General features: G+C 37.2%; 1 protein-coding gene across 2 annotated transcripts; it reads right to left on the reverse strand.

Annotated features, from left to right (window-relative positions):
• Positions 1 to 207: 207 nt before the first annotated feature.
• On the reverse strand, positions 208 to 21009 carry LOC120085594 (E3 ubiquitin-protein ligase CSU1-like). 2 transcript variants are annotated; one of them, XM_039041659.1, is made up of 4 exons: positions 20455 to 21009; positions 19725 to 19786; positions 18187 to 18451; positions 208 to 6569 (listed from the first exon to the last, which is right to left on the reverse strand). In XM_039041659.1, exons 3-4 carry the CDS (start codon positions 18423 to 18425, stop codon positions 5894 to 5896), a joined length of 915 nt encoding a protein of 304 aa, XP_038897587.1. In that variant the 5' UTR covers positions 18426 to 18451; positions 19725 to 19786; positions 20455 to 21009; the 3' UTR covers positions 208 to 5893. The 2 variants fall into 2 exon arrangements, with proteins under 2 accessions (XP_038897587.1, XP_038897586.1); XM_039041658.1 differs by lacking the exon at positions 19725 to 19786 and having other exon boundaries at positions 209 to 6569; positions 20455 to 21004.
• Between the last annotated feature and the right edge of the window lie 160 nt (positions 21010 to 21169).

The following is a 21169-nucleotide window of genomic DNA, read 5'->3' on the forward strand; positions in this document are numbered from 1 at the left end:
TTTTCAAATAGATTTCTCATACGAGGGTATCTTTGTCATTTACACAATAAAAAGTTTAATTGATTAAAAAGTTAATTGATTTTCCGGCTGACTAGTTTTTTTTAAAAAGAATAGTGATCTATATTTTTTTTAATAGACACAACCACTTTCATTGAGGGAAAAAAATGAAAGAATACAATGACATACAAAAAAAAACCAAACCCACAAGACCCCTTAGAGAAAGGGTTTTCGACTAAGTAAAATATACCTAGTGAATAATACAAAAATAAATAAATAAATAAAATCGAGACCGAAGCCCAAAGAAAAACCTCACTAAAGACCAAACACTCTATTGTTTCTCTCTTCCCAAAGATCCTACAAAATAGCACATACCCCCGCATACCACGAAAGGTGATTTGTATATTTTTCAATGAATGTTTTTATTTTTTAGCAATATATCTAGTTACCCTCGAAATAATTACAAAAGATACTTAAAATTGAACACCAACAAGAAACATCATATTTACCGACACTAAAAATCATTAGGATCCCTCTCCAACCCTCTAAACACTAAGGGGCATTTGGGCCACCTATTTATAGTTGGGTAGGTGGGCCATAATAGCCCACCCAACGTTTGGGGCTCCAACTAAAATAGTTGGAACCCAAATCTCACTTAAGCGGTCGATTATTTTAGTCTGATTCCTTACTCTCCCTCATTTTCCTTACTCTCCTTCGTTTTCCTTACTCCAATTAGCACTCAATTATTCTACTCTATTTTCTTTCATGGGTTTTTTGTACGTCATAAGCATGTGATTTTACCGATTCACCCCTGATATGTACTCATCGCGCCTGCCAATACAAATTTACTCGATCCTCGATGGCTCATCACATGTTCCTCAATGGCTCGTTAGACGTTCCTCGATGCACGGTCACTCGATACCCAGCTTCATGGTCATTCGATACGGCTACAATCGACACGTGTATACTCGATCATATCAACGTCATACTCGATGCTCGATTATTTTATACTCGATTATTTTGAATTATCCATGTCACTCGATACATGATGAATTTCAAATCGATATACATGGTGAATTTCAAATCGACTTCTTGAAATGTGAAGTAATTTTATACTCGGTAACATTGACTACATAAATGGTTGATTTACATGTACTATATACTTGATGCATGTTACATGATACTTGACAATACTCGATAAACATTGACTATATAGATGGTTGATTTACATGTACTATATACTCGGTGTAATGTAGAGACGTTCTGATAAATACTCGATATACAGTCACTCGATACTCGATACTCGTTATATACTCGTTACACGATACTCGAAAATACTCTTTAAACATTGACTATTTACATGGTTGATTACTATATACTCGGTGCATGTTACACGATACTCGACAATACTAAAAAAAATTGGTGACTATAGATGGTATAGATTTACAAATAGTGCTAGAATTCACATAGAAAACCCTAATAAAAATAATGTCAGATTTACAAATAATGTCAAAATTCACATAAACAATGTCAAAATAATGTGAAAATTTACATAGAAATTTGATCTGCCCATAACTCGAAAAAAAAATCACTTTCATCACCTACTATTTTAGCTGCTATAATTCAAGATATATAAAACTTTTTGAATATTTCAATTTGGCTATCTATTTTTAGCCACCAATAACAATTTTACAAAAAAAGAAAAAAAAAGTTCTTGCTTATTTGAACTTGTGCCCCATAATTGATAATATGGGCATGTGACCTTCTTTGAAACTTCTCATACTTTTAGTCTTAGAAATTTTAATTTGAAAAAAATGTTATTTGTAGTTCTTCAATAATTTTTCATATAAAAATTGGATCGATAATTAATAATATGTGATTAAGGATTTGTCTGAACCCTAAATCAAATAAAATAATTGATCCAAGCTAATGAGTTGTAGTATGTTAGAGTATATGTTATAGAATTTAATATTAAATGTAATAGATTTAGCTTATGTTATATTTTAAATATTATTTAGTTTAGTTTATTGTATATTTAAAAGCTCATTGGATCTTAGGTTCTCTTGTATTTAAACTAGCTTTCATTTCACTTGTAAGAGAATAGTTGAGAAACCCTAATCTAATTCTCTAAAGTCAATGTTGATCGAGTATTTTCGAATATCGTATAACGAGTATATCTTAACGAGTATCGAGTATCAGGTGACCGTGTATCAAGTATTTATCAGAACGTCTCTACATTACACTGTAGTACATGTAAATCAACCACCTATATAGTCAAAGTTATTAAGTATAAAATTACTTCACATTTCAAGAAATCGATTTGAAATTCACCATGTATCAAGTGACATGGATAATTCAAAATAATCGAGTATAAAATGATCGAGCATCGAGTATGACATTAATATGATCGAGTATACACATGTCGATTGCAGCCATATCGAGTGACCATGAAGTTGGATATCGAGTCTTGAGGCTCGACCTTGCCCATATATGAGGCTAAGGTCATCACAGTGCAACGTCGCATCTCTCTTCGTCGCTTACTGGATGATTCAGACACTTATCGTGGCTTTTCGGGACATAATAATGCTTACTAGGCTCTACTGACCTACTTCAACGCCTATTGGGCTTCTACCGACCTAATGGTCGCTTACCGGGATCTACCGGGCCATTACACTGCTTACCAGGACAACTCAAGCAAGTATCGAACCAACCGAGAACTATCGAATCCCACTAATGCTTTAGGATGCCATCTCGAGTGTCGAGATATCAGCTTTCTCTCTCCTGTTCGGATACGCTTATCGAGAATCATCATCAATCGACCCATGGGCAACAATCCAACTCGGGAGTTCCCAAACATCCATCCATCTGGACATAATCGAGACTTAGGCCATTCCGAACCCTTGTCGAATCAAAACGGCATACCGGGTGCTACATCGAACCTCTGGCCCATGGGAAGAGGCACAAGACCAGCACACGTGTCGTCCGACACTATCCATGAGATCCGATTCTCGATGGAAGACACCCAAGACACTTGTCTTGTAACGCTCGCCCACACCATGACACACACATGTGCCATGGGGTAGCTCACTTAGGGACCGCACGAAACCAGTATATGAGAGAGAGTTGTTAACTGTTGTCATGATCATGCAAAGGTAGAGGCCTTACTTGTTGGTAAGGCGATTCGTGATTAAAACTTATCAGAAAGCCTTTAAGTTTTTGCTTGAGTAGAAGACGATACAACCGCAACATTAGAAGTGGGTTGTTAAACTGCTTGGTTATGATTTTGAAGTGGTCTATCGTCCAAGATTGAAGAATGGAGTCGCGTATGCGCTGTCCAGGGTGGAAATTGAAACTCAGTTGGCTCAGTTGACGACCCCTACTATGATTGATATGCCAGTAATTTAGAAGGAGGTAGAGCATGATGTTAGATTGCAACGAATCAATAGTCGTGTACTGCAAAAGGAGGACGGAGTACAAGATTTCTTTCTACATCAGGGCGTGCTGAAGTTCAAAGAGAGGTTAATGATTTCAAGTACTTCAACTCTGATACCTACTATTATCATGCATACATATCATGACTCTGTTTTTTGTGGCCATTCGAGATTTCTGAAAACATATAAAAGAGTATTAGAAGAATTGTATTGGGAAGGAATGAATATGGCTATTAAGAAGTATATGGAAGAGTGCTTGGTCTGTCAGATGAACAAATCCTTGGCATTATCCCCTGCAGGGCTGTTAATGTTGCTTCCTATTCCTGATGTTATATGGACTGACATATCGATGGATTTTATTGAAGGCTTACCCAAAGCCAAAGGACATGATGTGATCCTGGTAGTAGTGGATAGATTAAGCAAGTATGCTCATTTTTTGGCTTTAAAACATCCTCTGAATGTTGAAGTTGTGGCTGATATATTTTGTAGAGAAGTAGTGAAGTTGCATGGGGTTCTGAAGTCTATTGTCTCAAACCGGGACAAGGTGTTTGTGAGCAATTTTTGGCAAGAGCTATTCAGACTGTCGAGTACTAAGCTTTATCGTAGTACAGCATATCATCCTCAATCAGATGGTCAGACAGAGGTGGTGAATCGTAGCGTAGAGATGTATTTGAGATGTTTCTGTGGGGAGCGTTCAAAAGAGTGGATTAATTGGTTGCATTAGGTGGAATACTGGTATAATACTACGTATAATGCCACCACTGGTTTTTCTCCTTTGCAAATTGTTTATGGACGTCCTCCTCCGATGTTGATTAATTATGGGGATGATTGCACTTCGAATGCAACATTAGACCAACAGATGCCAGACATGGATGTTGCCTTGCGCATCCTTAAGGAGCATTTGAGGATGGCCCAAGAGAAAATGAAGAAATTTGTGGACAATAAGAGAAGGGATGTAGAGTTTCAAGTCGAAGAGTGGGTATGGCTGAAGTTGCATCCTTATCGCCAAATCTCAGTAAGACAAAAGAGGTATGTCAAATTGTCTTCCAAGTATTATGGTCCATATCAGGTTATTGACAAGGTGGGATTAGTAGTTTATAAATTGGAGTCCATCAACGGTATCAATCTATCCAGTCTTCCATATTTCACAACTTAAAAAGGTGATAGGATAGCCAGAAGGGAGGTCGTCTGTAGATCCCTTAGTCAATGAAAACCATACATGGCTGACTGAACCATAGGTTGTATTGGGTTCTCGACCTCAGTCGCCTCATTGGGGGCGTGAAGTTTTGGTGAAATGGAAAGGGTTGCCAGAACACGAGGCTACTTGGGAGGTGTTGGATGACTTTCAGAAACAGTTTCCAGAATTTTACCTTGAGGACAAAGTAAAAGTGAAGGAGGGAGGTAATGTTAGGTCTCCGATTGTATTGTATCAAAGAAGGAAGAAAATGGGTAATATGAGAAAAGAAGTTAAGACAATTAGGGGTGTTGAGGACCACAACTAAATGACTTTCAATTCGGTTGGGAGAAGTTCTCATTTAAAAGTAGAGGGAAGCGAGAAAGGAGGGGGCATTGAACATATGGACATTTTGGGTGAGGGAAGATGAGCTCTCGCGTGTGAGGGGGAGTTCGAGTTAGAATTGATCGTGGAAAGGCTGGCAGAAGCATCGCTCATCGTCTACTTCATCTAATAGACAATTGTGTAGTAGAGTAACAACGATCGTGTAGCAAGGGAGTGTGATCGTGTAGAGAATAGACGTGATCATGTAGTAGTTTGTTCGTTCTTTCATCGTGTAGCGAATTATATGTAATATCGTTTAGCAAAACATACAGACGATTGTGTACTTCGCAAACTATCAATAAATATCTTCTAAACGATTTGGTTCTATCAGTCCAACCACATATTCTCGAAACGGAAGGGGCTCAATCCCCAATTCAAAAGAGCTGAAGTCAAAATAATAAGCCAATGATACAAAATCCCTCGGTCCCACCAAAGTTTGACCTTTCCAAAACTTCCATTCTAAGTCCTCGAAAGTATAAATCTATCAATATTTATCAATCCTACCACTTGCTCTACATGAACCCATATCCATCCCCTAGATGCCATTAATATTTGTGATTCACAGCAAAATATCTCTTTATGCCAAAGCTACAGGTAAGAAAGATTTTGCCATTTTGACACCCGGAATTGCGATCCGTAGATTACAAAGAGGGAGCTACGTGCTTATAAGAGAGCCTCCAAGCTTTGGTTATTCTCATTTTTAAGATTCTTGTTGATAAATCTCAATTTAAAAGCAACTCCAACTTCTAAATTTTATTATAAAGATCGCAAAGAGATTCAATATTGACATTTCCATTTTACAAGACCACGTGTTAAGAAAATAAAAAAGGAAGAAAGGATTATGGAAGGAACTCACAATTATGAAGTAGCTAGGGCAAGTGGTTCTAGTTTCGTAATCAAAGATGATTTAAGTCTTCATGGCAGGTCTTACTAGCCCCAAACCAGAACCGCTTCCCAAATGCTTGAAGTCTTTTGCTTCAAGTGAATTCCCATGGCCAGCAAACCCTGTGCCTCCTTTCTCCAAGTTCACCAAATCCCTTACTTTACATCCTTTGTTGCAGACAAGACAAACTTTGTCCACAGCCATAAACTTATCAGCACATTTCTTACAGAAGACATGACCACACGTGCTTAAGGCCACAAGAGACATTGTGTTTGTTAGAGTAACTTTACAACTAGGGCATACGTACGTAAAATCGTAAGATTTTGATTTCTTCTGCGTACTTTTGTCCTCTGTGAAATATATTGAGAAAAGGGACTTTAGCTTAAGTTTTTCGTTGCCTTCTGGACAGAATGTACTGCTTGGAGGGGCTCCTGCTTTAACAGGAGCTTCTGGCGTAGCTGAAGGCAGCCAAAATGCCTTCATGGTCCGAAGTGCTTCTTCTTCATAAGAAGTAACCTTTACACTATTTGCCCCATGGAAACCATTCTTATCCCTACTGTGGTTTCGATCGCTGTATTGTGGTACAGCGCCATGGTTTTGCTGATCAAATGCATCAAGCTCTCTAGCTTTCTGCTGCATCAGTTTCTCTTCTGCTTCTTCCTTCTCTTGCTTCTGCTGAGCAGTATACGCAGCAAGCTTCCTGCAGAGTAATAAAACATGCTCATGAGCACTGAAAGGTATTTATGACGAACGTTATTAAATGGTGGATCCAACACTGTTCTCGAGTGTTTCACATGTACAACTTGCACTTCTGAGTTCTTACCTAGGAAGCACGAATATGGACACGAGACACGTGACACGATTCGACACGGCGACAGGCCAATTTCTAAAAATGTAGGATACGACACGTTGAGGACACGTCATTTCTAATTATTTTTAAATTATATATAAATAATATTTTTTATTAAGTACTAAAATAATTAATACTAGTTTTNATTATTTTTAAATTATATATAAATAATATTTTTTATTAAGTACTAAAATAATTAATACTAGTTTTTCTATCAGTGGTTAAAAATAACGGTTTAAAAAAAATAATACAGGAAAAGAAAAGGTCATCTAAAAGAAAAGAAAAAACCAAAACCCATTTAAGAAAAAAAAAAAAAAACCTATGACCACATCACATGGAATGGATGTAATAAGGCCCAAAGGAAAAACCTTAGCCCTAATAATGTTTCCTGTTCCTTCTTGCACTATTCTCTTCTTCCCACATACAGCCACCCTCCTCCTCGATTTTGCTCTCCCTTCCCCCGACATCGAAGTTGCACGACCTTCCTCCTTCGCCGACCACCCCTCTCCAACGCCACCGGTTGATTGGCAAGTTTTGGTTTTTTTTCTTTTCTTTTCTTTTCATCTTTTTCTGTGTGTGTCCAATGTCGTGTCCTCGTGAAAGGTATACGCCAAGGGAAAGCGGAACCATAGTTGCGTCCTTAACAAAATTGACGAACTTGCGATGTCTTTTCCTTTAACTCATTCTTTTTCTGATTCATTCACAAGACTTGCCACCGCATTCATTAGATTCTTTTGTACAACTTCACAGCCAGACCTCACCCTGTATCATTATTAGTTTAGACATTTATTTTATAACGCAATTTTACTTTCATCGCAATTTACATTTTCTACACAAACCAACAATTCTTTATTCTTTATGATAACTGGTCGCATTTACCACATTAGTATCGTATCTAAACAACAACAATCCCCGTGTTCGACCTCAGGTCAATCTGAGAAACTTGCGTTGAAATTATACTTGGTTCCAGCACAAGAAAACTTGTGACACGCACTACATCATCGCATACTACGAAGCATATTATCATCATCGCATACACCTAGAACGTAGTATCGCAAAGCACTTGAGCGCATAGAGCATCATCAATTTCATTCATAAGCAACGCATTAGATAAAGATTAAAAATTTAATATTACAAGTTTTTGGTGTTGTTGCCGGGGACAAGAAATTGAATCATCCATTCATCAGTAGTGCATAAGCAATATATAGCATAACATTATATTTTTATATTCAACAAGTTTTTGAATATGTGTTCTTTTTCTCCAAAACTTATTGAATATAAAAATATAATGTTATGCTATGTATCGCCTATGCACTACTGATGCATGGATGATTCAAGTTCTTATCCCCGACAATGGCGCCAAAAACTTGTAATATTAAATTTTTAATCTTTATCAAAATATATGTCTATGGTGAAATAGAGATAAACGTATTTACCACATTAGTATCACATCTAAACAACAACAATCCCCGTGTTCGACCTCAGGTCATTCTGAGAAACTTGCGTTGGAATTATACTTGGTTCCAGCGCAAGAAAACTTGTGACATGCACTACATCATCGCATACTACGAAGCATATCACCATCAACGTATACACCTAAAACGTAGTATCGTAATAATATCTTTATCGCAAAGCACTTGAGCGCATAGAACATCATCAATTTCATTCATAAGCAACGCATTAGATAAAGATTAAAAATTTAATATTACAAGTTTTTGGCACCGTTGTCAGAAACAAGAACTTGAATCATTCATGCATCAATAGTGCATAAGCGATACATAGCATAACATTATATTTTTATATTCAACAAGTTTTTGGAGAAAATGAACACCGCATATTCAAAAACTTGTTGAATATAAAAATATAATGTTATGCTATATATCGCTTATGCACTACTGATGAATTGATGATTCAAGTTCTTGTCCCTGACAACGGCGCCAAAACTTTGTAATATTAAATTTTTAATCTTTATCTAATGTGTTGCTTATGAATGAAATTGATGATGCTCTATACGCTCAAGTGCTTTGCAATAAAGATATTGTTGCGCTATACTACGCTCTAAGTGTATGCGATGATGATAATATGCTTCGTAGTATGCGATGATGTAGTGTGTGTCACAAGTTTTCTTGCGCTGGAACCAAGTATAATTCCAACGCAAGTTTCTCAGATTGACCTAAGGTCCAACACGGGGATTGTTGTTGTTTAGATGCGATACTAATGTGGTAAATGCGACCGGTTATCATAAAGACTAAAGAATTGTTGGTTTGTGCAGAAAATGTAAATTGCGATGAAAGTAAAATTGCGTTGATAAAATAAATGTCTAAACTAATAATGATATAGGGTGAGGTCTGGCTGTGAAGTTGTACAAAAGAATCTAATGAATGAGGTGGCAAGTCTTGTGAATGAATCAAAAAAAGAATGAGTTGAGGGTCAATCTTGTTAAGGACGCAACTAAGGTTCCACTTTCCCTTGGTGTACACCTTTCAGTGATCGGTCGCGTTCCCATATGTCTATGGTGAAACAGAGATGAATGTAATGAACGCAAGGTTGTTTCCATCTCTGGAAATACTTCTCGCTTTAGTTAACGCATTCTTCCAACCTTCTCTCGATAGGCGGAATAACATCTTCACTTCTGCTCTTACAGGTGAAGATGTCGTCGAGTATGCTTTAGTTAAACTTAGCCGATTACCTTAACAAGGATTAACTCACTCGCTTAATCTTTCCCCTTTACCTAGGGAATTAAGAACACATGATGTAGAAAATGGATGATAAGTGTGTGGAAAGGAACAGAGAGATGATAATGATTACAATAATGATATTTTTAAATCTAAGGATCAGCGTTTGATACATGATTGTGAATGAAAGATTAAAGAAGATGAACACAGTAGATGAATGAAAGAATAGAAACAAATACGGAAATAGTGTCAACGTCTTGACACAGATCCCGATCGAAGATGTTGTGCTTGCCGGCATGTGAATGAAATGGAATGGAAAGCTTCCCTCTCAAGTTTGCTTTCCAAATCGAAGTGACCTCTTGCACAAAGCTTCTGCTTCGGGAATGAGAAGAATTTCTTGTTCAGAGACTCACCTTTCAGCCTTGTCTCGTCGTTCTCCCGGATTTTCTCTGTAATGTCTCTTCAGACCAACCTCCCTTACAATGAATTCGATGAAGCTATTTATAGACAAGACCTTGGCTCTCTGTATTAGTGGTCCCACTTTGTAATTCTTATAATTCCTATCATGGTGTAATAGAAAAGTCCTCTCTACTCCACGATCAATTTGTCAGAATCGTACAACAGAAAAGTTGTACACTTGTCAGAATCGCCCGCGAATGCGTTGCTCTTCACATCTTCGATCGATCGCCACATGTGGTGTAGTTGTTTTGATCTCTTGTTGATTACCGCATGCGGTGGAAATGCGTTGATCGCTTGAATCCATGTTCGATTGTCGCATGCGCTGCAATTGCGTTGATATTTTTCATTCTTGATCGACTGCCGCATGCTGAGTAGATGCGTTGTACATTTTGTCCTCGAGCAATTAACGCATGCGATGACCTATTTCCTGCAAAATAAAGACTTTGACATATCATTTCGCCATCGCAATGGGGTTAGTGGGTGTATTCACGACACTTTACAATTTTCGTATTTCTAAGGCAATTCTTATACTATCGACGCAACTTTTCCTTCTTTTTGCCGCATAATCTAAATAAAACAGCATAAATAACTTGTATTTCTACAAGTTATCACCTCGCATGTCCGAAATTTTAAAATAATAATAATAAATAAAATAGGCACAAATTTTCACGTGTCAAACATGTGTCGGGAGCATGTAAGGATGTATCCATGTCAGCCACACACTTTGTCAAAAGTGAGGTGTCTATGCTTCATAGGTTCTTACAAAATATTCCAATCACACTGTTACATTATTAAGGCTAATATTTATATCAATTAAAAGCCTCAAAATCGACAACTAAGGCCCCAAAGAATCAAAATCCGAAAAGTCTTCTTTGTAGTTATAATGCCCAAATATCAAGTCGGCTCATTCGTATTTATATTGATCATTAGGGGCCTCTTGAATCTTCTATTTACCTATTTTTTCCTTTGATTTGTATGTAATGCGACTTTACTCTTGTTTTCTTTATTATTGATAGGAATTCTCTTGTTACCCTATGAATCAATTAAAACTTTAGATTTAGACTAGAACCAGGATGATTCAATAAAAAACCTTCCAAAAAAAGTTCAAAAATTCACTGAGTAAGAGCCCTTGGATTATCACTTATTCAATGCTTATTCAACGACTGACCTTGCGATGGGGCTTTAGCCCCCAAAAATATTGATACTTTTTACATCGAAAGGATTTACTTGTTACTAATATAGTCTAGCCTATGTTCTTCTTTAGATCCCTTGATTTCACTCTGATAGTATCATAAATCGAGTCAATGCAGAGGAAATGAATGCATTTTCATACTATTAAGTAAAATAGATAAAACATAATCTGTATTATGCCATATATATCACCTATTCTACTGGATCTTACGGAGCCTGGTCATGCACGACATGGTCAAGTCTGATAACCATTTAGTTTTTAATTCTTTATTTTTGAAAATTAAACCTATAGATATTACTTCCACCTACTAATTCCTTCATTTGTTATCTACTTTGTACAAATGGATTAAAAAATCAAGCCAAATTTTGAAAACTACAAAAAGTAACATTTAAGCACTTATTTTTGTTTTTGGAATTTGGCTAAGAATTCAACCATTGTACTTAAGAAAGATATGTCATATCATTGTAAGAAATGGAGAGGAAATCGGCTTAATTTTCAAAAACCAAAAACAAAAAACGAAATGATTACCAAATGAGGCCTAATAGCTAAACTAAATTCACAATATATTAGTTAATCAATATTAGTACAATTTTTTACTAGATTCATGTTTCGTTCTTCATTAGCTTTCGCTAAAACCTCACAAAAAGTAGAATCCATTAAGGGAAATGCAACCTACACATTTCACAAAATGATCTTCAATCTTCATTACACTAAAATAGATAGATTCCGAATTGAGTTTTTTTAAGCGGAGCTTAGACTCATTTTATTAGTCTTTTAACTTTTTGCCAAAGGGTTCTTTACTTTTGAGCTTAGAGTCATTTTATTAGTATTGAAAAAAGGAAAAGACAACATAATATTTACGTGGAAAATCCTAGAACGGGGAGAAAAAACTACGATAGAAGAGTTATTATGCTTTTTCTTATCAAAATACAAGAAAGGGCATAGGTATAAATAGAATGGTAGGAAACCCTAATATAGAATATGGCAAAGTAAAAATATTAAAATGCCCTTAGGGCTATTGCATAACAACCCTTCATTTTCAACACTTCCCTCAAGTTGGGGCGTAGATATCAATAAGACTCAACTTGCTAACACAAGAATCAAAGCTTTTCCTGAGTAACCTTTTGGTGAGAATATCAGTAACCCATTGACTAGAAGGAATGTAAGGGATACAGATATTGCCACTATCCAGTCTTTCGTTGATGAAATGTCTATCGATTTCCACATGTTTTGTCTTATCATGGTGAACCAAATTATTGGCCATGTTTATCGCTACTTTGTTATCACAATAGAGCTTAATAGGAAGATCACTTCCTTGATGGAGATCAGACAAGACTTTCTTCAACCAGATTTCTTCACGTATTCTCAAACTCATAGCTTTGTGTTTTGCTTCAGCACTGCTTCTAGCAACCACACCTTGCTTCTTACTTCTTCAAGTAACAAGATTACCCCACACAAAAGTACAATACCCAAACGTCGATCTTCTATCTATAACAGATCCTGCCCAATCAGAGTCGGTGTACGCCTCAATACATCGTCTGTCGTTTTCCAAAACATCAAACCCTTACCTGGAGTAGTTTTCAAATATCTCAGGATTCGATTTACAGCCTTCATATGTTCTCCTTAAGGTGCCTGCATAAACTAACTAACTACACTGACGGGGTAGGATATATCTGGTCTAGTATGGGATAAGTAAATCAATTTTCCCACTAGACACTAGTATCTCACGTTATTGACATGAACCTTGTTAACAAAATCTCCCAGCTTAACATTGAATTCTATAGGGGTATCAACAGGTTACATCCGGTCATACCTGTCTCTTTCAATAAATCAAGTGTATATTTCCGTTCAGAAACATAAATCCTCTCTCTTGATCTTGCTACTTCCTTTCCTAGAAAGTACCTTAATCTTCCAAGGTCTTTAATTTCAAACTCCTCCGCCATTTTCCTTTTAAGCTTGATAATCTCAGCAACATTATCCCCTGACAGAACAATATCGTCTACGTACACGATAAGAATAGCAATCTTCTCTAATATTAACCTTTTTATGAACAAGGTGTGATCAGAGTGCCCCTAAATATAACCTTGGGACTTAATAAAGGTAGTAAACCTATCAAACCAAGCTCTTGGAGACTGTTTCAAACCATACAGAGACTTCTTGAGTTTATACACCTGATGGTCAAACTGAGCTTCAAAACCAGGAGGAGGGCTCACATAAACCTCTTCCTCTAATTCATTATTTAGAAACGCATTTTTTCACATCAAGTTGAGGCCAGTCTTTGTTAACTGCCACTGAAAGGAGAACCCAAACTGTGTTTAGCTTCGCTACAGGAGAAAAGGTCTCTGAGTAGTCTATTCCAAAAGTCTGAACCTTTTAGCAACCAATCTGGCCTTGTACCTATTAAGAGTTCCATCAGACTTATACTTTACGGTGAACACCCATTTGCACCCAACTGCCTTATGCCCTTTAGGAAGAGCAACACGATCCCATGTATTGTTCTTTTCAAAAGCTCTCATCTCTTCCATGATTGCAGCCTTCAATTCAAGAACTTTCCTTGCTGCATGTATATTGTTTGGTATCATTAACGTATCCAGACTCGTAGTGAGAGTCCTAAACTCAGAAGATAAATTATAGTAAGATAGAAAGCTATGCATGGGTTATTTAGTACAAGACCTAGTACCCTTTCTCAATGCAATGGGTAGATCAAGAGAGGCATCATAACTCTCTATTTTGTCAGGCCCCTTATCAGTAAGAAGATAATGATCAAACTCAGTTCCCTACGACAGAGTCTCATCCTCTGGTGCTTCTTCCAAACACTCATCCCTACATGCAACTTTGTCATTTTTTTGAGTTACACATCATTTTTGTCACTCACGACCACATCACACATATCACCCTTGATACAAGCATCAATATTACCAGAAGTTGTCATTCACACCCACATCACATATATCACCCTCAACACAAACATCAATATTATCAGAAATAGGAGTACCTTGGGCTGGTGTTGGTTCTGATTCATGAACTGTAGCCAAAGAAGCCAAAGAAGCAACAAGTGGCACTATTTCCTTTATAAGATTCTTCCTGTAGTACGTTATCCATGGAACTTGTTTAATGGGTAGGACAGTATCGTTCATATCCAAGATAGGTTCAGGAAGCAAGTCCGTAGAAATTGAAGATGTGAACCAATTAGTCTCTTCACTAGTACTCTCCCCCTGAAGATGATTAATGGGAAAGAATGGTTTGTCCTCCAGAAATGTGACATCCATGGAGACAAAATACTTCCATGAAAATGGATGGTAACACTTATATCCTCGCTAGTGAAAAAGATAACCGACAAAGATACATTTTTTAGAACGAGGGATAAATTTAGTGCGGTTAGGACCATGATTATGGACAAAGGCAATACACCCAAACACTCGAAAAGGGACATCAAGAATAAGATGTGTGATTGGGTATGACTCTTTGAAGCACTCAAGAGGAGTTTGAAATTGGAGAACACGGGAAGGCATCTGATTGATCAGATGTGCTGCAGTCAGAACAGCATTCCCTCACAAGTAAGAAAGAAGGGAAGTAGATAACATGAGGTACCGTGCAACCTCAATAAGGTGACGATTTTTCCGTTCAGCCATCCCATTCTGTTGAGGAGTAAGCTTTGATGGACAATTCCTTCAAAAGTCAAAAAATCATGGATGGTGTTGTTAAAGAACTTGCGATCGTTGTCACTGCGAAGGATGACAATTTTAGTGTCAAACTGAGTCTCCACAGTCGTATAAAACTATTGGAATACCGATGATACTTCTGATTTATCAGTGAGAAGAAACACCCAAGTAAGACGAGTGTGATCATCGATAAAGGTCATGAACCAACGTTTCCCAAAAGAAATAGTGATGTTTGAGGTATCCCAAACATCACTATGGATAAGAGTAAAACGCTGAGATGGTTTGTAAAGTTTGGATTGGAAAGAGACCCGATGCTATTTAGCACGAATACACACATCACAATACAGGTAAGAAACATCAACATTATGGAATAAATGAGGAAATAAATACTTTATATATTGAAAACTTGAGTGAGCAAGACGAAAATGCCATCTATAATCTTTTTCAGAAGTTGAAAAACAAGAAGATAATAAACTAGTCCTATAACAGTTCCTAAAGGAAGCATCAGCATTAAGGAAATAGAGCCTCCTGTCGTGTCGAGAAGTGTCAATTGTCGTCCTCGAGCTCAGGTCTTGAAAGAAAACAGTATCGGGTGAGAATACAACTTGACAATCCAAATCTCTAGTAATTTTACTGATAGACAGTAAGTTGTATGATATTTTTGGGTCATGTAACATATCCTATAAGGTCAAACCCTAAAAAGGAGAGAGATGACCCTTTCCCGCAACTGAAGCAAAGGACCCATCTACAATCCGAATTCTCTCATCATCAGCACTCAGATAATATGAGAGGAACTGATCAAATGAGTCAGTCAAATGATCTGTAGCTCCTGAATCAAGAATACACGGTTTTTTTTACCATTAATACTAAGAAGGTTGAAGGACTGAAACGTACCTGACTGGGAAATAGCATTGACCCCAATAATACCAAAGTCATTATAGTTATTCACCCAAGATTGAGACTGAGAACACCATTTGTAGAATCATTCACAAGTGCTCGACCAGGATTTGACTTATCGTTTGAATGACGACGTCTACCATTTAGAGGACGACCATGCAACTTTCAGCACTGATCTTTAGTATGCCAAGGCTTCTTGCAATGTTCACATACTGGAGGAGGTCTACTATTCTGCTTGTTAGCATCAAGCCCAAATGATTTTGCACTAAATGCAACGGAATCTGTGGTACAATAGGATTGTTCATGGCACTCGATCTATCCTCCTCTAAACGAACTTCAGAGAAAACTTCCATGAGGGAAGGTATTGGTCTCTGTCCCAGTATTCGACTGCACACAATATCAAATTTGGAATCCAAACTAGCAAAAAGTCATAAACACGATCAGTTTCCTCAATTTTTGAATACTGAACTCCACCACACAGACAGTCCCAGACAATTTCACAACACAAATCCATCTACTGCCAGATTAGAGAAAATTTGTTAAAATAGGAAATGACATCCATCATTCCTTGTTTGCATTCATGGACCTGTTTATGCAAAATGTACAATTGTTATGTGTTCTGCCTCTTAGAAAACAACTTTTTTACTGCATCCCAAATATCTCAAGCAGTCACAGCTTAAAGTAAGAGTTTTCCTATCTGTGGTTCCATACTATGAACTAACAACAAATAAAGTAAAGAGTCTTCTCCTTTTCAAATGCACTCTTGAGGATCACTAGGTCTAGGTCAGTTAAATACCCAAACTTGTGCCCCTCAAGGGCCATCTTGATAGACTGAGACCAAGAGAAATAATTCTGACCATTCAACTTTTCCCCTATAGAATTTCCCATTGATCCAAACAAAATATTTATTGTAGGTAAAGCAGGAAAAGTAGTTACTAAATTTTCTGAATACATCGGTAGACTGGAAAAGAGATCTAAGTTAACGGGTGTGTGATTGGATGTTTGTGGTTGTCCTAAGAACTGCCCCAAGAGCTACAATCTGTTATTGAAGATTAGCTAACTATTGTTGGACCTCTATTGGAGATAGACTCATTAAACCCATAGCACCATGACTCCCCGGAAGAGATTGCAAATGGTTGGTCGTGGCCGATAGAACAGGTTGCTATCCACGGTGAAGAGATGAAGACTCCCCGATTTCAAAAAACATGCATCTGGTTGTCAATGCCCGTGCATCCCATGTGACTAACGCTCGAGTGGCTTACACAAGGAGCACCAGCACTCGAGTGGCCAGCAATAGGAAGATCGACGTGTTGCTCGGGTGGCTCGATTGGCTCGGGAACGTCAGAGCGTTCACAGCAATGGCGGTCAACCCGTCATCGGTCACGCCTCAGCAATAGGAAGGTGAGGATGCAGCAGCGTGGTCGTCGGCTTGAGGAGGAGCGGAAGGGTCATCTGGAAGTACCGATCCACTGCCGCTTGCACAACGGTGGCGTGAGTTGCGTCAGCGGCAACGACGCCACTTGTTTCGACAGAGGTGGTGTCGTCGACTGCTGTTGGTGGTGAAGATTGAGAGACCAACAGTTGATTTTCATCGAGACGGCTAGAGTTTTGTCACCATGCTCTGATACCATATTGAAGGAAGAAGAAGACACAATATTTACATGGAAAACCCTAGAACAAGGAGAAAAAAACCATGATAGAAGAGTTCTTTTTATTATTCTTTTTCTTATCAAAATACAAGTGAGGGCATAGGTATAAATAGACTTGTAGGAAACCCTAATACAGAATAGGGCAAAGTAAAAATACTAAAATGTCTTTAGGGCTAATACATAACAGCCGTTTATTTTCAACAATTAGTACAATCAAGAAAACCATAATTTATTCTAATTGATAATATTAATCTAAATACCCCCAAAAATAGATCTAATTTCACTTCACCTTCCAAATTTTTTATGATTAAATCTATTAGTCTTGGGCGAAAGAGAAGATAACTCGATCAGGGTAGAGAAAGGGAAAATACCATAGGACCCAATACAACATGAGCCATTTTTTAGTTTATAACTAGAAAGGTAAGAAGTATAAGAGAAATAAAGTGGTTGGAAAATGAAAATTCCCATTGGTTATATCAACTTCTCACACATCATCATAAGACATAATGGGTGCAACATAGTAACATCTCTTTCTCGAGACAACCGTAACAAAATTACATTTGATTGTTAAGGTAACTTGTAGTTAGCCATCATGACTTGAACCCACTAACTTTAAATCCTATTTTATTTTACGTTGACTTTAATTAGCCACTAGACCAAATAAGAGGGTGGTTAGTAACATCACATTTCCTTAGAAGTTACTTATCATGATCCCATTTTGACTACAAACTAAGATCAAATTTTCAACTTTTAAAGCCTAAAGCAATCATAAAGGAACAACCGATACAAAAAACTGAAACAGACAACTCATGGATTCAAGGAAGGCAATAAAAGATTATAGTTTGATTACTATCAACTACATAAAGAAATTCAAACTGCACAGATAAAGGCACAACCAAATGGAAACATACAAGTTTTGTAAGGGGAACATACCTTTGATTATCTTTCTTTTGAGCCAAAAGGCACTCAAGAATGCATTCTTTGCAAAACGTGTGACCCTTCTGACAACACATGGGGTCAATGAAGGGTTTCAAGCATAGGCAACAGACATCGAAGGGCTTGATCGAGTCCTTTCCAAGTCTCTCTTTTTGTGTTCCATACCCGAGCTTCCGCTTCTCATCATAGGTGAAGAAGGCTAAATCGTTATTGTTCTTTGAGTGTCTCTGAGGCATATTTCTCAATCTCCAACTCGATCAATCTGAAATTAACACAGGGTCAATAAAATAAGAGAATTGGGAGACAATGAGCCTACAAATTAATGGACTAAAATTCTCTTTTCCGAGTTGGACTAGGTTTTTTTAGCTATGTGGTAAAGAAACAATTCAAACATCACCGCATTGGAGGTTGACATTGGTATTAGCTATAGTCATTTCAACTAATTTCAAGAGCATAATATGAATCTAATAGATTACAAATATGTATATATCAAAAGGTCTAGGGGATGGGATAGAGGAAGCTCCCTCCCAGAAAACTAGCTACAAGAAAAGAGTTCTCCAGTCATCGTTAATCATCAAGATGTTGTAGTTACAAAAGAATTTTGAATGTAAAGGAGGCCCACCAAGATAGCAAACTCTTTGAAGTCGTTTTTCACCAAATTTCACCCATTCTATAAGCACATATCAAAATCCTTGAAGGAAATTTCATCTAAATTTCGGTTATTCTATTAGCACATAGCAAAGTCATTGTGAAGTCAGTTTCGGCCAAATTTCACATATTCTAATGAAAGATCACAACCACGTTGCATGATAACTCTCTACTAAACCTTTTCACCCAACCAAGTCACAAAATAAATAACCATCTCCTAAAGTTTTTCTTGGACTCTTTTTTGCCTCATTTGACCCTATGACAAGCTCATCAAAAAAGGCAAGTCGCCCATAAAGGCACGATCAGTCTAAGATAGCATATGCGCAATTGTTATATTATAAACTGTTTTTAGATAAAGACACAAGATTTGAACCTCCTAACTAGTCAACTTCAATCAAACTCAAGTCTCAAGCAATACAAGTCAAAACCATCATTTCAATGAATTGACACATGAAAAGAAAGAATCCAAAAGTTTTATGAAAGAGCTACAAAACTCCAAAGTTTTACACAATGAAGAACAAATAAGAACAAGGAAAAGAAAAGGGAATATATAACGAAAAAAATTACAAAGGATTGGAAACACAAGCACTTTTAGCACTATTGTGCTTAGTTATACAAGCAAATGTACAGATATCTAGATGGTAACAATGTCCAATGAAAAATGTGGTCAATAAGTTTTCTACATGGTAATGGATATATAATTCAAAACATAAGCACTCAAACAAATGCACCAAGCCACCAGTTATTCATTACCTCGCAAGCACAGTATTATGTCCATCCAAACAGTCAAAAGCATTAATTTGAACATGGAAAATAAAAAGAAATAAGGAGATTCGATCAATCAAAAAGTTTATTAAAATATTACAAACAGTTAACTAGCTACCAACCTTAACACATGGTTAAATGTCCTACAAATATCACCGTGAGTTGCAATTATATCGCTTGAATTCTTCTCCAACCAAAGAAAGAAAAGAGGAAAAAAATAGCAATCAGATACTACTGGTATTATGAGAATGCAATTACAATGCTCGAAAATAAGTTTCATTATAATTTTATAATGCTAGTCAAAGCAATGATACAAAAGGACATGGCATTGGCAGTAAAAGAGACAACTTAAAGATCTGATTAATAAAAACAACATCAATGTTTTTATGTTGCAAATTTAAAACATTGGAAGGCTGGTCTAATATTCTTTGTTTTCAATTTTCAAAACATGAACCTCTTAAGACATCAAAGACATTCCCACATCAAAACTTCTTCCTTGAACCAATTCTTTTCTCAAAACATTCCTCTCATACACTCTTCCTAGATCAAAATCTCAATACTAACATCAATTTAACATCTAGACCAACTTAAGTTTAACAAAATAAATCAATGGCAACAAACATCTGAGAGAGATTCTCATGAACTTAAATCTAGCAAAATAAATGGATACCGATACCAACAAACATTTACAAGAATTTTTCATCATTAGCAAGAGAACTTAAGTCTACAAAAATAAATCAATGCTAACAAATGTCCAAAAGTGTTCCCAAGACTGCAAAGATAATAGTTCTAAAGGTTCGGAGCTAAAACGCAGCACTTACAAGAGTTCAAAAGAGTTCAAAATGTCCTTACCCACAGAATCGTATCCAAAACAACTCGAATCTTTGCTGATTGGTGCTCGAATACGCTTAATCCTGCTTATTTGAAGTCTCTAGGGAGTGGAAAACTCTAAACTAAGGCCGAGTGGGTCATTACCGGCCCTAGTTAATCAGCCAAGATATACCTGGCCGCCACGAATCGGGGCTGTCGCTGTCACAGCAGATCTGGTCGTGGGTTGCTGGTCTGTACGTCGTTGGAGCCGTGGGTGTTCTCTGTTGTTGGTGTAAACGCCGGGTGGAGCGTGGGAGACGTAGCCGGAGAAGAAGCTGCGAGGGACTGGGATTCGGTCGCCGTTGCAGGAGGTATTCCCGCCGTGGTTAAACACCGATGATTTCCGTCAAAGGTGGGAAAGACTGCCAAAAACGTCGTGCAGGGGGCGGGCTGTCGCCGAGACTTGCCGCCGCTCGTACTTGTCTGTGCCGGAGAGAAGAGAGATATTGAAGGGAGGCGGCAGCAAGTGATTTAGGGGCGCTTATATTTTAATTTCTTTCTTCCTCTTTCCTGTGTGAAACCGTGACAAATAACTCGGGAAATTGGTCAGAAATAGAATTTTTACAAATCTAGCACCTTTTTTTTTTAATTTGTTCAAATAATATTGAGATTTAGATTTAGATTTAGTTAAAAAAAAAAAATAAATAAAGGTTTTTCTGACTTGTTTTGGCCCTCCTAAGTCTTCCTCTGTAGGTTT

The sequence above is a fragment of the Benincasa hispida genome, chromosome 9 (genome assembly GCF_009727055.1).
Source record: "Benincasa hispida cultivar B227 chromosome 9, ASM972705v1, whole genome shotgun sequence".
NCBI classification, from domain to species: Eukaryota; Viridiplantae; Streptophyta; class Magnoliopsida; order Cucurbitales; family Cucurbitaceae; genus Benincasa; species Benincasa hispida.

Excerpts from the sequence above, each read along its gene's own strand:
- LOC120085594 (XM_039041659.1), bottom strand. The coding sequence starts at position 18,425 with ATGCCTCAGAGACACTCAAAGAACAATAACGATTTAGCCTTCTTCACC. Across the intron at positions 6,570-18,186 it reads CAAAAGAAAGATAATCAAAG|GAAGCTTGCTGCGTATACTG; the intron begins GTATGTTCCCCT and ends ATTACTCTGCAG.